General features: G+C 43.0%; 1 protein-coding gene across 1 annotated transcript in view; it reads right to left on the bottom strand.

Annotated features, from left to right (window-relative positions):
• Positions 1-16127, bottom strand: part of LOC143300392 (uncharacterized) — a 46360-nt gene that overhangs the window by 15392 nt on the left and 14841 nt on the right. Inside the window, exons 10-18 of the mRNA XM_076614024.1 lie at positions 15459-15546; positions 14799-14903; positions 13378-13475; positions 12295-12542; positions 11357-11531; positions 9803-9941; positions 6851-7926; positions 5110-5226; positions 3141-3229 (exon numbers count right to left, since the gene is read on the bottom strand). Of these exons, the coding sequence (XP_076470139.1) occupies positions 3141-3229; positions 5110-5226; positions 6851-7926; positions 9803-9941; positions 11357-11531; positions 12295-12542; positions 13378-13475; positions 14799-14903; positions 15459-15546 (2135 nt within the window). The remainder of the gene's footprint in view (positions 1-3140; positions 3230-5109; positions 5227-6850; positions 7927-9802; positions 9942-11356; positions 11532-12294; positions 12543-13377; positions 13476-14798; positions 14904-15458; positions 15547-16127) is intronic.

Raw genomic sequence — 16127 nt, 5'->3', positions numbered from 1 at the left:
TGTGTGTGTGTGTGTTTGTGTGCATTTATGTGTGTTGTGTGTGTGTGTGTGTGTGCATTTGTGTGTGTGTGTGTGTGTGTGTGTGTGTGTTTGTGTGCATTTATGTGTGTTGTGTGTGTGTGTGTGTGTGCATTTGTGTGTGTGTGTGTGTGTGTGTGTGTGTGTGCACATGACTGTGTGTGTGTGCATTTATGTGTGTGTGTGTGTGTGTGTGTGTGTGTGTGTGTGTGTGTGCACATGACTGTGTGTGTGTGTGTGTAAGTGTGCATTAGTGGTTGTGGTGGTGGTAGTGGTGTGCGTGGTGTGTGTGTGTTTTCTTTTCCACTGCAACTGTTTCCCTAATTCTCTGTGTACATGTGCTATAGGTGCAGTAGGTGTCCTGAAGTGGATGGACAAGAAGGCAGTGCACCTGATCACCACCAAGATGGACCCAGCTGAGATGGAGGAGGTCACCACAAGGACAGGCAGGAAACTGAAGCCTAAAGCTGTCCAAGACTACATAGTCAACATGGCTGGAGTTGACCGCAGTGACCAGCTCATGGCCTACATGCCGCTCAATCGGAAGACAATGAAGTGGTGGAAAAAATTATTTTTTCACCTCTTCACTCTCTCTCTTATCCAGGCATCCATCCTCCATGACAAGTACCAGAGGAGTCAAGGAGGATCTAGGATGTCCCTGAAAAAGTTCATTGTCATAATTGGCAATGAACTCAATGCCAGATATCAAGCTGGTGTTGCTGCTGACCAAGCCACTGCCCAGGCCGTTGCCCAGGCTGCTGCCCAGGTCATCGCCCAGCCCATTGCCCAGCCTGTTGCCCAGCCTGCTGCCCAGCCCCGTCCTCCAGGACTTGTGCCCACCCCACAGGCTCGCCTTCAAGGTGCACACTTTTCCACTGTTCTTCCTCCACGACCCAGTGGAAAGAAGAACTTCAGGAAATGCCATGTTTGTACTGCACGGCGCAAACGCTATCCTGAGGTCAAATTTCGGGAAAGCCCAAACTGGTGCGCCAAATGTGGTGTAACTTTGTGTGATAAGCTGTGCCAGGGAAGAGACATCACTTGTTTTCAAGTGTATCACACCATTGCAGATTATGCAAATTATTAGAAGAGATTATGTGCTTTTTTTTTTTTTTTTTTTGTTGCTTTTTTTTTTTTCCATGTGTAGACAGCGGCTGTTTTGGATATCAAATAGTGAGGTTTTTGGCCCTATGATTAATGTTAGTGTATTCTTACAGTACAGAAACTTTCAAATGATTACCAGTGTGATGTGTGTGAAAAATTTTTTTTTTTCAAGAACAATATGGATTACCTAGACAAGAAAGATCATCGTAAAGGATACCCCATCTCCATCCAACTACAGAGAGAGTACCACAGACTGAAGAGCTGCTTACTGTGCTTATTCACTATATCAGTAATCATGTCTCCAAATTTCAAGACTGTGTGACATCTCTTTTTCTTTTTTTTCTTTTTTTTTCCAGACCATACTTATACCTACTGTTTTGAAGAATGCCACTTGACAAATTACCAATTAGCAACTTTTATGATATTTATTTTAACTCATTTGTATGATGCAGAAACTCTCAAACAGCCATTTTTTTACACTCTACAGGGTTTGACAATGCAGTTTATGTGGAAAATAACCCTTTTTTCAACAATGCTGTGAATTTCATCACTATGATGTGCAACCACCCTCAATTTTGTTGTCGTAAAAAAGGTAATCCTATTTATCTCTGGCTACAAAAGGTGAACCATAACAGTAAGAGCTTTGAAAAATTGTGCTCTTCTTATTCACTTTATCTGTAATAATGTCTCCAAATTTCAAAATCATGTGTCTTTTATTTTTTTTTTAATGAATTGTTTTCAAACCATACTGATGCCTTGTGTACTAAAGAATGCCGTATGACAAATTGCCAATTGGCCACTTGCATGTTATTTATTTTTGCTCATTTGTATGATGCAGAAACTCTCAAATAGCCATTTTTTTACATTCTACAGGGTTTCTCAAAGTGATTTATGTGGAAAATAACCCTTCTTTCAACAATGCTGTGAATTTCATCACTATGATGTGCAACCACCCTCAATTTTGTTATCGTAAAAAAGGTAATATTATTTATCTCTGGCTACAAAAGGTGAACCATAACAGTAAGAGCTTTGAAAAATTGTGCTCTTCTTATTCACTTTATCTGTAATAATGTCTCCAAATTTCAAAACCATGTGTCTTTTATTTTTTTTTTATGAATTGTTTTCAAACCATGCTGATGCCTTATGTACTAAAGAATGCCGTATGACAAATTGCCAATTGGCCACTTGCATGTTATTTATTTTTGCTCATTTGTATGATGCAGAAACTCTCAAATAGCCATTTTTTTACATTCTACAGGGTTTCTCAATGTGATTTATGTGGAAAATAACCCTTCTTTCAACAATGCTGAAAATTTTCCTTCTATGCATTTGGAACCACCCTCAATTTCGTTGTTGTAAAAAAACTATGTTTTATCACTCCAGCTACAAAAAATGAACCATGAAAGTAAGGGCTACGAAACTTAGCACCATGCTTATTCCATTTATCAATAAACATGTCTCAAAATTTCAAGTCATTGTGTTTTGTCATTATTTTTTGGTGATTTTTTAAAAAACCTATACAAACGCCCAGTATCCACAGGAACACGTGATTACAAAAAGCCCAGTATCGAGTGAGTTAAACAAGTTTTGGTATGAACTGAATGAAAGGACTCATTCCCAGTTCCATCCTATGGGTGTGGGAAGGGCAGGAGAAGCAGCACGGCATACAGCAACCCATGTCACTTCAACGCCTTCCGGCTGATGTGGCACACTGTTCTTTACCATGATAACATGTCACATTACCATGGTTTAGTTCAGGTGCTGTGTGCATGTGTGTGTGTGTGCGTGTGTGCATGTATGTGTGTGTGCGAGTATAAATTTCAAGAAATGTGCAGAACCTGTTTCAGGTAATATAACACAACCCCCAACAGCCGCTCCACCCCCCATTACCCCCCAAAAAATCAATAGTGTACCACCCCCAAAAAGTGCAGCACAAATTTACAAGGAGAAACCCAACCTCACTATCACCATCCTTCTGCAAATCATACATGCACAATGTCACAAGCACACACCCTCACCTGTTCCACTGTTTCGCAAACAGCACTGCGTGCATTTTGTTGGCAAAGGTCACAATCGCCTTCCGCTGTGATTCTATCATGACAATGCCCTGCAACAGCATCAGGTGAACAAATAAAAAGCCAGTCAAATTTTATCTCAATGCTTCATTCACCAAAGTTGCCTTATATCAGGGTTGATGCATACAATTTTTAAATGACCTATCGATGTGGCAGCAAGATGGTCACTTATTAGTTTTTCATAAAATCAGTCAAGCCAAAGAGTTTTTGCAGATTTCTCTTATTCTCCAGCAAAAAAAAAAATAAAATAAATATATATATATATATATATAATATATATACATAAATATATATATATTATATATATATTAAAAAAAATATATATATACATACATATATATATATATATATATATATATATATATAATATATTTATATATATTATACATATATATATATATATTTTTTTTTTTTTTTTTTTTTTTTAATACTTTTAATCTACACAGCAAAACACACACATTTTCTTTATCGCTAAAATATATATATATATATATATATATATATATATATATATATATCCAGGCGTTGCAAAATTTTATTGAACACGTTACTGATGAATTACATGCAGCAGTAAGACAGAAAATCAGAGAGAGATGACAAAACAAAAAAGGAAAAAAATTGTTTACAAAAAAAAGAGACAAGAATGAAACTAAAGAGAATTTAAGCCTATACTGAGACAAAGAGAATGACAGAAAAGAGGAAACTAAATAATAATAGCAGAAAGAAAAAGGATAAAGGGGGTGGGGGCGGGAGGCAGAAAAAAAGAGAATGATAGAAAACAAGAAAAATTCACAGCACAACAATTTTCAGACAGTAGAGATACTGTTGGTCCTCAACAAAAAAAACCTGGGCATCCCTACAGTCACAGACCTACAGATACCCCCACCCACAAGGCACAGCTTCTGTTTCAGTTTCAAGGAGGTGTCAAAATGGTCACAGTGATCCAATGCTACATACCTGCTGTAACAAAAGAAAAAAAAAAGTATTGCATCATATAACTCTTTGTCACAACAGACTTCTGTGTGTGAAATTCTGGCTGCTCTCCCAAGGGAAAGCATGTCCTCTCTGTGCAAAATTCTGGCTGCTCTCCCCAGGGAAAGCGTGTCCTCTCTGTGTGAAATTCTGACTGCTCTCCCAAGGGAAAGTGTCCTCTCTCAGTCTCTGTGTGAAATTCTGGCTGCTCTCCCCAGGGAAAGCGTGTCCCTACAGTGCAGCACCACCCTTTTTCTTTTTTCCTGCCTGCAAGTATATTTGTTTTCCCATCGAAGCAGATTTTTCTACAGAATTTTGCCAGGTACAAACCCTATGGTTGCTGTGGGTTCTTTGACATGCTGTAAGTGCATGCTACACACAGGACCTTGGTTTATCGTCTTTTCCGAATGACTAGCTCCCAGACCAACATTCAAGATCAAATAGAGGGGGGCAAATACTCATGAGTGTGGGGTTCCATTCAGTGCACTCAGACTTTCGCGCTTCGTAGGTGGACACATTACCACTAGGCCAAAATTTCAACCCAAGTCCAAAGTACAAGCAGCAGATGCCTTTTCGCATCCAATACACTGATCAGGTCTTGAGAGCTTACGCATGTTTGTATAAAACATTAACATAGAATGATTTTTTTTTTTTTAAATACAGGCTGTCCCGAAAGTCTGGAATCATGGTGATTTCCTTATTTTCATTTTCTTTTCAGGGTGATAAAAATGTCTCTGAGTACGGAGGACTGTATCACAGTCTTAAGGGAAGGGCAGTATCGGCTGGAACTGTAAAAAAACAATAATAATGCGGGTAATTTCAAGTATGTTCTTTCATAATGTTATTAATAAATGTTCATTCTTACTAATATTCCAGACTTTTGGGACTATACTATAAAGTGAAAGCTACATAGGGCACAACACAGAGGATTTCAGCTCACCAGAATGGGTCCCACAGCCTCACAGCCCTGCCGAATCTGCATCTCTGTGGTGCCAGCTGCCAGGTTGTCAATGGACACTTTCTGCACTCCTCCTCCTGCACCAGCCTGGCGCTGCGGCTGGGGGCAAAACACTGGGCATGGATTTTCAGTTCTAACATCCACCAGTACAAAGAGATAGAAAAGCTAAACACTTGGCATGGACTTTCAGTCTAACAACCACCAGTACAAAGAGAAAGAAAAGCTAAACAACTGGGCATGGATTTTCAGTTCTAACATCCACCAGTACAAAGAGAGAGAAGGGCACAGTGCTAATACCCATCAGTACAGACTCAAAAGAGAAAGAATGGTAAAACACTGGGCATGGACTTTCAGTCTAACAACCACCACACAAAGAGAAAGAAAAGCTTAACACTGGATACAGATTTTCAGCTCTAACATCTGCCAGTACAAAGACCAGAGAGAAAGAAAGGCAAGACATTGGGAATGGATTTTCAGCTCTAAAATCCATCAGTACAAAGAAGAAAGAAGAGCAAAACACTGGACATGGCCTTTCAGCGCTAATATCCATCAAAACAAAGAGAAAGGTACCAAACTGGGCACAGATTTTCAATCTAACATCCACCAGTACAAAGAGATAAGGGCACAGTGCTAACGCCCATCAGTACAAAGACTCAACAGAGAAAAAATGGTAAAACAGTGGGCACAGATTTTCAATCTAACACCCACTAGTACAAACAGATAGAACAGAAGGGCAAGACACTGGGCAAAGACTTTCAGCTCAAACATCCATCAGTACACAGACACAGATATCATCAAAGTAGATAGGCATGTACCGTAAAGTTCGGTCTATAAGCCGCAACTTTTTACTCCAGCTTCAACTTCTGCGGTTTATACAATGATGCGGCTTATTTGAGGATTTTAATGATCCCGGGAGTGTCACATTCTCGTCTATTCTTAGCTGCCCTTCAACTCACCAAAATCATGATTTCTGTCCATGAAGTTTTGGATGAGCTTCAGGATAGTGTGCTAACTGTTCACATTTTATAAATCAAATCCGCACACATTAATTGATTAAAGCCTTCAGATCAGTATTCAGTTCTACTCTGCTCAAGCGTACACCCTCATCATGCCAAAAACGCGACGTTATGCCTATCATGCAGCCTTCAAATTGAAGGCGATCGACCTAGCAGACAACAGTGCAAGCGACGAACCAGCAGCGACCTCCACCTTCATGTTTATGAAGTGAAAGCGAGGCTGAAGTCAGTGACAAGATGGCTGGGGAAGCTGTGCTGGTTCTCTTCAACTCAGACACTGAAGATGAAGATTTCAGTGGATTCAGTGAGCAGGATGACGTTGAATAAATGTGACTATCCCTAAATTATGGATCTTATTTTCGTTGTGTTTATTTATTATTTTTTTGTGGCACTAGCAGTATTTTCGCTTGCTTTTCTTTCTGTTGTTCCCGCTTGTGTTTATTTCATAACCTACAGTATTGACAGCTTTTCTGTAGTATCAGTATGTGTTCCGGTACCGGAAATAAGTGCGGCTTATGTATAAAGTTCAATTTTTTCCAAAATTTAGTGGGTGCGGCTTATATACCGGTGCGCTCAATAGACCGAACTTTACGGTACTTTTTTTGACACACACCCACACACATACACACACAAAAACTTCAAGCATGCACACACACACGCAAAAAACACGCACACGCACACAGAATACACATGAAACACACACTGACCTTGGCTGACCCGGGCGCAGCATGGGCCATCACCTGCCTCTGTACCACAGTACGACCCCCCCGCATGGGGGTTGTGGGGGTGGCAGGGGCACCCCCCCTCATCACCACCCTGCCCCTCCCCACAGGGAGCACTGTCCTGTTGCTGCTGGGGCTCAGGGCCACAGGGGAGGGAGAGGAGGATGCCACCACAGAAGGTGGGGGGCTGGTCAGGCCTGCCCCTCCTCTCCCCATCACCTGACCTCTGCCCCTTCCACCAACCCCTCGACCTCTCATCTGACCCCGCCCCTGCACCATCTGAACCTGTCCCCCTCCTCGTGCCATGGCCAGGGCCGCCCCCCGGCCCATGCCGGCCGCTGCCTGGCCATTGTTTGTCTGCTGCACCTGACGCGTGCCCGTGACAGCGTTCCCCAATGAGCGTTGAGCGAGCTGCTGACGGGGAAGGTTTGGAGGGGGAGCATGGTGGTTGGGAGGCATTGCCTGTCTAACAGCCTGTTGTTTTGGAGTCTGGAAGGTGGTAGCACCAGTGGGGTGTTGGGGCTGGCCCCCCCATGACTGGGGTGCCCCACTGGGGGAAATCTGGGGGCCCGGTGCCATGTGTCCGGGCGGTGGCACTGACAATCGAGGAGGTGGGAACTGTGGGTTGAACCCTGCACTGCTCACTACCCTAGGACTCGGCTGCTGCCGTTGCTGCTGCTGTTGCTGCTGTGCTGGCTGGAGCTGTTGACGTGGGGGAGGGGAGGTGAACATGGGTGGTGGATGCTGGGGGGCAGGCTGACCTTGGAACTGACCAGGGTGTCCTGAGGGTGATGGGTGATGACCCTGACCCTGACCCTGCTGCTGGAACTGCTGCTGCTGCTGAAACTGTTGTTGCTGCTGCTGCTGCTGCTGTTGCTTGATGCGCATCAGCTGGGCTCGGCGGGAGGCGGTCACCAGCTGTTTCTTGTTCCCCCGGGTGACAACGGTTTTGATCCTCTGAGCCCCTTGCTGCGTGGCCAGGGTGGTTGTTCCAGGGCTGACTGACTTTGTCTGCTGGCTGTCCTCTGGCTCCTGGCCCTCCATGTCCTCCAGACTCGCGCCTGTCACAAGTCAGTGCTACTGGTCATGCCTGTCACAAGTCAGTGCTACTGGTCATGCCTGTCACAAGTCAGTGCTACTGGTCATGCCTGTCATGAGTCAGTGCTACTGCTCATGCCTGTCACAAGTCAGTGCTACTGGTCATGCCTGTCATGAGTCAGTGCTGCTGCTCATGCCTGTCATGAGTCAGTGCTGCTGCTCATGCCTGTCACAAGTCAGTGCTACTGGTCATGCCTGTCACGAGTCAATGCTACTGGTCATGCCTGTCATGAGTCAGTGCTACTGGTCATGCCTGTCACGAGTCAATGCTACTGGTCATGCCTGTCATGAGTCAGTGCTACTGGTCATGCCTGTCACGAGTCAATGCTACTTGTCATGCCTGTCATGAGTCAGTGCTACTGGTCATGCCTGTCACTGGTAATGCCTGTCACAAGTCAGTGCTACTGGTCATGCCTGTCACTGGTAATGCCTGTCACAAGTCAGTGCTACTGGTCATGCCTGTCACTGGTAATGCCTGCCACAAGTCAGTGCTACTGGTCATGCCTGTCACTGGTAATGCCTGTCACAAGTCAGTGCTACTGGTCATGCCTGTCACTGGTAATGCCTGTCACAAGTCAGTGCTACTGATCATGCCTGTCACTGGTAATGCCTGTCACAAGTCAGTGCTACTGGTCATGCCTGTCACAAGTCAGTGCTACTGGTCATGCCTGTCACTGGTAATGCGTGTCACAAGTCAGTGCTACTGATCATGCCGGTCACTGGTAATGCCTGTCACAAGTCAGTGCTACTGATCATGCCGGTCACTGGTAATGCCTGTCACAAGTCAGTGCTACTGGTCATGCCTGTCACAAGTCAGTGCTGCTGGTCATGCCTGTCACTGGTAATGCCTGTCACAAGTCAGTGCTACTGGTCATGCCTGTCACAAGTCAGTGCTACTGGTCTGACAGGCATGAAATGACGTGCTGTGCAGGTGGGTGGCTTGGACTGAGGTCACATGGTGGGTGGTGACTGCGTGCACTTCAGTGAGAGAAAGACAATTTGCAGTGTGTGTTTGCACACACGAGTGTGCTGGAGGGAGAGAGAGAGAGAGAGAGAGAGAGAGAGAGACTGTGTGTGTGTGTATGCATATTTGTGCATGCATGACAAATCTGGACTTTGAGCAAGCATGCATTCATTGCTAATATTAAACTATACCATAACATTACATTTCTATTACAACAGCATTCCATTCAGTGCTATGTTCACACTGCTCTTTGTAAAGTGGCAGACATTAATGTCAAACCGCAGCGTCTTCCCATTCTTCAGTTTTGCGATTATATTTTCATATGAGCACTAAGCGTCCATCGTGGCAGAATGCTCTAGTATGTTTCAACAGTTTGTAGCTGAGTGGAGTCAAGTCTTCACTCATGGCAATCTTTTCCTTGATGCCCTTCATTTTAACTGTGAGGACAGCATTTTCTGAAGCTTGGCTGAGCATGCTACTCTCAAGACGTAACAGCTGGCAGGTTGGGTAGACAAGACATCAAAAAAACGAAATTTTCTTCCAAAAATTACGTTTAAGTAACATACTTACCATGACCCACTAGTGCACACTCCAGCAGGGGTCTGATTCCAGTCCTGTGCAAACTACTACCCGCCTATGCAGAGAAAACGAAAGTAGATACGACCGATAACCTCCCGAAGTAGGTTACCCCCCCTGTGTATCCCTGACTAGTGCCCTTTAGACAATTCCCTGCAATTAGAGGAGACAAACAACCCTCCTGACCCAACACACACACACACACACAGAGGACAATCCCTCTGGAAGACAGAGGAGACAAAACAGATGCCTGACCCAACACACACACATGCACACAAACACACAGAATGATCCCTCACCCTGCTCTTTGAGCCTGGACTCCAGGTCACGACGCCGTTCCTCAGCCTGCCGACGGCGGGCCTCTTCCTTCCGCTTCCGGATCATCTCCCGCAACCGCTTCTGTTCCTCCAGGCCTCGCTTCAGCTCCATGTCGTCTTCCTGTGGCATCACAGGCTGTGCTGGTCATGTCAGGTTCACACTCAGGGTGGGAGGGGAGTAGTGAGAGTAACAATGAGAAAGTGTGAGAGTGAGAGTGTGTGCATGTGTGTTGGTGTGAACATACGAAAGAGGCAAGTGACAAGCAAAAATCTGCACAAACATACACACATATCCAACTGACACAGTTCATAAGCAGAAGGCAAGAATATAAATGAAAAGTAAAAAGAGCAGAAAAGAAAAAGTCAAATAAGATCTAATAGTTTGACTGCAAAAGAAGATATCCTTTTCCAATCCCACCTCTCCCCCTCAACCCCCTCCCCCTCTAGCAACCCATCATTCTATCAAATATTCAAGCCTATTCAATTGAAATCTTTTATCTTATGTCTGTTTATCAGCACTTTCAGATATGTCTTGGCATTTCATTATACTGTACTGTTATGAACCATACCATAATTAACTTACGTCAGACAGAAACACTTAAAAATATAAAGGGGAGGTAACAAACAGTACATCTTTTTCAAAATAAAATTTCCCAACTCCTTGATCAACCAGGAAACGCTACTCAACAGGAATAACTGATTTTAGGTAAATTTTCAAGCAGATCCTCTGGTTTCCCTTTTATCAATAGCAGCAACAGAGAAAGAAAAAGGAGACAAAGAGAGACAGATATTCAGACATCAAATGAAAGATTGAGAGAGCCTGTGTTCATGTGCATGCCAGTATGCATTGTGTGTGTGTGTGTGTGTGTGTGTGTGTGTGTGTGTGTGTGTGTGTGTGTGTGTGAGTGAGTGAGTGAGTGAGTGAGTGAGTGAGTGAGTGTGTGTGTGTGAGTGAGTGAGTGAGTGTGCGTGTGTGTGAGTGTGTGTGTGTGTGTGAGTGTGCGTGAGAGTGAGTGATTTCTGTGAGTCTTCAAGCGTAGTCTTCAATTTTATGCTTTTCTACTCCAAGTGATATTAGACAAAGTGTATCTTTGTGTGTGTTTTTGCATTTATAAGTGCATTTCGATGCACATAAATACATAAGCATGTGAATATATGCACCAGCGGGACAAAGGGGAGGTTACCTACTTCCGGGAGGTTATCGGCCGTAGTTTCATTTTCTCCGCATAGGCGGATAGTAGTTTGCACAGGCAGGAATGTCAGACCCCTGCCGGAGTCTGCACTAGTTGGGTCACGGTTAAGTATGTGTAATTAAAGTGCAATGATATGGACGCCCAATCCTTCAGAGGCTGAGTTGTTTTTTAACCTTTCCCACCCCCTTTTTTCCCCTATAAGAAATCCCTCCCCCTCTTTTTCCCCTTTGAAAAGTCTTTTTTTTTCATCTATCAATCATCATCTATTGTGTGGTGGTTGCTGTTTTTCTTTTAATTCATTTCATTTATCTATCATTATCTATTTTTCTTCAGAGTAACATACGGTCAAGACAGTGTTATCGTCCAACTTGGCGGCCTTGACCGGGGAGGCTCCACTGTCCCCCTCCCCTGTGGATTGCCGCTTCAAGGGGACCACCGTGATGTTCCTGTTGGTGGTCGGGGCTGTGGGGTTCACTCTGCTCTTCTGCTGCAAGGTCCTCGCCTGCTGGGTCAGTTTTCTGTGCACAGGGACAAGTCAAGTCAACCGTGACCTTACAGCCCAAGTCCACAATAATCTTTTGTGCCCTTCCCTGAAGTGCATTGTTATCATAAGTAGAATGTGTGGAAAGAACTGATATATATATATATATATTATATATATACATACACACACGCGCACACACACACACACAATTTTAAGCCAAATTTGGTGTTGACAAACAAAAGAATATCCAGTGAAAAAAATGATTTATTAAAGTTTACCACAGGTACACACACACACACAATGCATATAGACTTTCAGACAACTGAAACTCTGTACATTACTCATGCTGAGTTCAAGAAATGCACACATGAGCCAAAAACAGTAAATTACAAACACACGAACACGAATAAAATACATTCCTGACAAGGAAAACTTGTCTCTATTTCACCAGCAGGAGACAAGCAACACTGGCAGATTGACCAAACTTACTTGGCCAGATTTACAGATGCGATGTAATTTCTTCCCATCTTTTTTGTTTCTGTTATTGCTGTTGTTTTTCTTAATTTCCATGAGCAAACTCCTTATGAGCTGTTGCAATGAATCAAAACATTAAAGAATAAATATAAATTCAAAAGCATCAACAACAACAACCAAAAAAATAATAGTAATCATAAAAAAATTAATAAATAAATGAAATAAAATACATATGCATGCACGCACGCACGCACGCGCACGCGCACACACACACACACACACACACACACACACACACACACACACACAAACAAACAACTCACTTGGCCAACAAAGTGCTGCGGTTCTGTGGAGTGACCCCCCTCTGTTGCTGCGCCCCACCGACCCTCCGCTGGAACTGCCCAGGGCCTGGCGCCTGTGCCTGCTGCTGCTGCAGCTGCTGCTGTGCTGAGGGGCCGCGGTAGAGGCCCTGTTGGGGGGCGAAGCGCTGGGCAGTGGGGATAGGAGGCTGGTGAGGCATGGACAGGGAGGTGGAGGGCGGATTATTGAAACCTGAGAAACTGGGAGGGTTCTGGAAAAAAAAAAAAAAAAAAAGAAGGAAAATATATATATATTATATAAAAATATATATACACTATAGTATTTTAACATTTCACACACAAACTCTTCCTAATGTTTGGCTCTGACTGGAGTGAGGGTTTAAACATGCCTTCTGGAAGTCTTACACACAAAATGCACCTGTTTTTCTGTTCAATGCTGTGTGTTCACATACCTCTCATTTGTGACATCCCCACCAAGCGTCTATTACATTGCTGTACTTCTGGATGATTAAAATAAACAAAAATCCTTAAAAAAAAAAAAATAATAATATATATATATATATATATATATATGTATAAAGAAGAGAAATTTCAGGCTGGCATTGATCAACAAAGATTTAGCCAGCTTTTCTTTATGTCTGGAAATGTTGGCAGTAATTTCTCAGCATATTTGTTCATCTGAGCAAAACCATTACATGAGAATTTTCTGTTTTTGTTGAAGCAGACAAAGTATCAGGGATGCAGAGGGGAGGTAACCTACTTCCAGGAGATTATCGGCCGTAGCTACTTTCATTTTCTCCGCATAGGTGGGTAGTAGTTTGTACAGGACAGGAATCCGACTCCCTGCCGGAGTCTGCACTAGTGGGTCACAGGAAAGTATGTGGAGTTAAATAAAGTATTTTGAATTGAATTGAACTGAAATGATTAAGTGTTTTGAGCTCGTTTCCAGGTGAAGCTTTCAACACATTCTATAGGATCAGTTTAAAATAAGTTACCTTGTGAACAAATAGCCTTACAACAGTGTCAAAAACAGCACAGACTGCCACTCCTGTTTTGATTTGCAACTCTCTCACACACACAGCTTACCTGTAGCTGTGGACGGGGCAGTCGCTGGCCAGGAAATCCTGCTGTTGAGGATGGGGGATGTCGACCAGGGGAACCCAGTACACCACCCTGACCCATACCTGACCACACAGCATGGGAACACATAAAGAATCAGTCAACTGAGTAACAAACTCCCCCACACCCCCTCTCCCCCTACAACTTACTTATTATAGTTTTCCATCTTCATGCATACTTCTTGCGTCCATTTAGTTTCAACTTTTATGTTTCAAAGACAAAGAGAAAACAAACTACTGCTATGAGCTACTTATCTCAAAAACACTCACACACTCCACCCCTAAAGGGTAACTAATAAACATCGAAGAAATACCATAAACACAACTGGCGCGTCACCCAAATAATTACTTCCTCTCTCAGAGCCACCTCTTCCACCTTATCTTTAGCATTCAAAGTCTGCAACTCCTCTGTTAATCATTACACATATGAACTTTTCTTACACAGCCAATTTCTCAGCAGTCATATTTGTTGCAGGAGGCTGGTTCTAATGATTATGTTCATACTTCCACACCCAGCTGAATTCTGGCAACTCTTACTAGATGTTGAAAACAAAGAGTTTCAGCATGCAAAGCTCCAGAAAATGGATCATGTGAGTCAGGGCAAAAAGGCTCAATGAAGTATGGCTGCTTTTAACAGCAGGGGAAGAAAGTCAAGCAATGATGCATATAAAAGCACACTTGTAGAAACAATTGTTAATCAAAGTTGCAGCTCAAGTTCACAGAAGAAGAAAAGAGAGTTCCTTTGCATACTGTTTGGATAGCATATTCATATTATCTTCTTCTTCTTCTTCTGCGTTCACTCGTATGCACACGAGTGGGCTTTTACGTGTATGACCGTTTTTACCCCGCCATGTAGGCAGCCATACTCCGTTTTCGGGGGTGTGCATGCTGGGTATGTTCTTGTTTCCGTAACCCACCGAACGCTGACATGGATTACAGGATCTTTAACGTGCATATTTGATCTTCTGCTTGCATATACACACGAAGGGGGTTCAGGCACTAGCAGGTCTGCACACATGTTGACCTGGGAGATCGTAAAAATCTCCACCCTTTACCCACCAGGCGCCGTCACCGTGATTCGAACCCGGGACCCTCAGATTGACAGTCCAACGCTTTAACCACTCGGCTATTGCGCCCGTCATATTCATATTATCAGACTCAACACTCATCACATTAAATCAATAATTCAATCAATTAAATGTTTTTCATTCCCTTTCTACTTCCTTTCTGTCTCTGTGTGTATACATACATATACATCTCTGCTTGAGTGCACATGTGCATACATACATGTATTTGTGTAAAAAGAGATACTTTGTCAACTGATTAACCAATGCGCAACAAGTGCATCCACTGCACAGCTTCTCCCACAGACAGAAGCAGACAACTAACCTGGACTTGGAGACCCCATCCTAGGCCTCTGCTGCTGCTGCTGTTGCTGAACATTCATACCAGGCTGGTTCGGGGCCACACCCATACGAGGCCCATGTGGAAAACCTATGCAGAATCACACAAACATTAAAAGGGGAAAAAAGTCAAGCCCACAGATACCCAACAGATCAACATGAAAAACACCAAGAAAATCCATGACAATGCAGACCCTTTGGAGAAACAACAAAAAATCACACAAACATAAAAAAAAACAACCCACATCAAATCCACAGATACTTAACTCACATTATGACAAATGTTTCTATACCGTAACATTCTTCCATCAGCAAACACTTGTGATTAGTGTTACAGTTACTTTCATACAGTTAGTGTTCCAATCACCAAAGGAATTTACACTTCAATTTACATGCAAAAAGAACAAATGTAATTTCATATCAACAATAATCAGACATTAAGTTTAGCAGGTCAAATCAAATCAGACACACACACACACACACACACACACACACACACCACTAACACACACACACACACACACACCACTAACACACACACACAAACCATTAACACACACACACACACACAGAGGACTGTAACCCTGACAAATAAAATACACATCCACAGTTACTACTGCCACAGTGATGAACTGGGGCCAGTTACCTTGAGGCTGACCATAGGGCGGAAGTTGTCCCTTCATCAGAGGGCGGCCAGGGCCCTGGGTCATCACTGGATGCTGCTCTCCCCCTGCCTGCAATACATCACAGGAATGTCATAATGCATCATTATATCACTGTATACAAATACTTGCGTGCATGCGAGACTGAAGCCTGACAGACACAGGAAACGAATGATGAACATATAAACGCAGCTCTCTGTAAAAGTATACTTATCCATCAATCAATCAATTACAGCCCAGCTGACCACACAGGGCCACATCAGGACTGAAAACACTGTCAATGTTGATACCATAAAAATGCAGGAATAAAAAGAAAATCAAAGGGAAAAAAACCTGGGAAAGAAAGTAAGGATTTATATTCAAATCCATGAATATAAATCTAGGACATGCCTCTGACATGGGACTTTTTATTTTTATGTCAATTTTTCACCAGAGGATTAAAAAAAAAAAAAAAAAAAAAAGACCAGAACACAAACATATAGAAACTACACAAAATTATATATACAACAACAGGCAAAACCAAAAAAATGCAAACAGAAAACTCATCTATCCTAGGTGATGACTACTATATAGTAAGAATTACCACAGTCCATAAAAAAATCCTAATCCTTATTAGACAGTTTAAATCCAGCAACAAATTAATCATCCAGCCA

Source organism: Babylonia areolata, chromosome 2 (genome assembly GCF_041734735.1).
Source record: "Babylonia areolata isolate BAREFJ2019XMU chromosome 2, ASM4173473v1, whole genome shotgun sequence".
Taxonomy (NCBI): Eukaryota; Metazoa; Mollusca; class Gastropoda; order Neogastropoda; family Buccinidae; genus Babylonia; species Babylonia areolata.
This window is presented reverse-complemented; position numbering and strand designations above follow the sequence as displayed.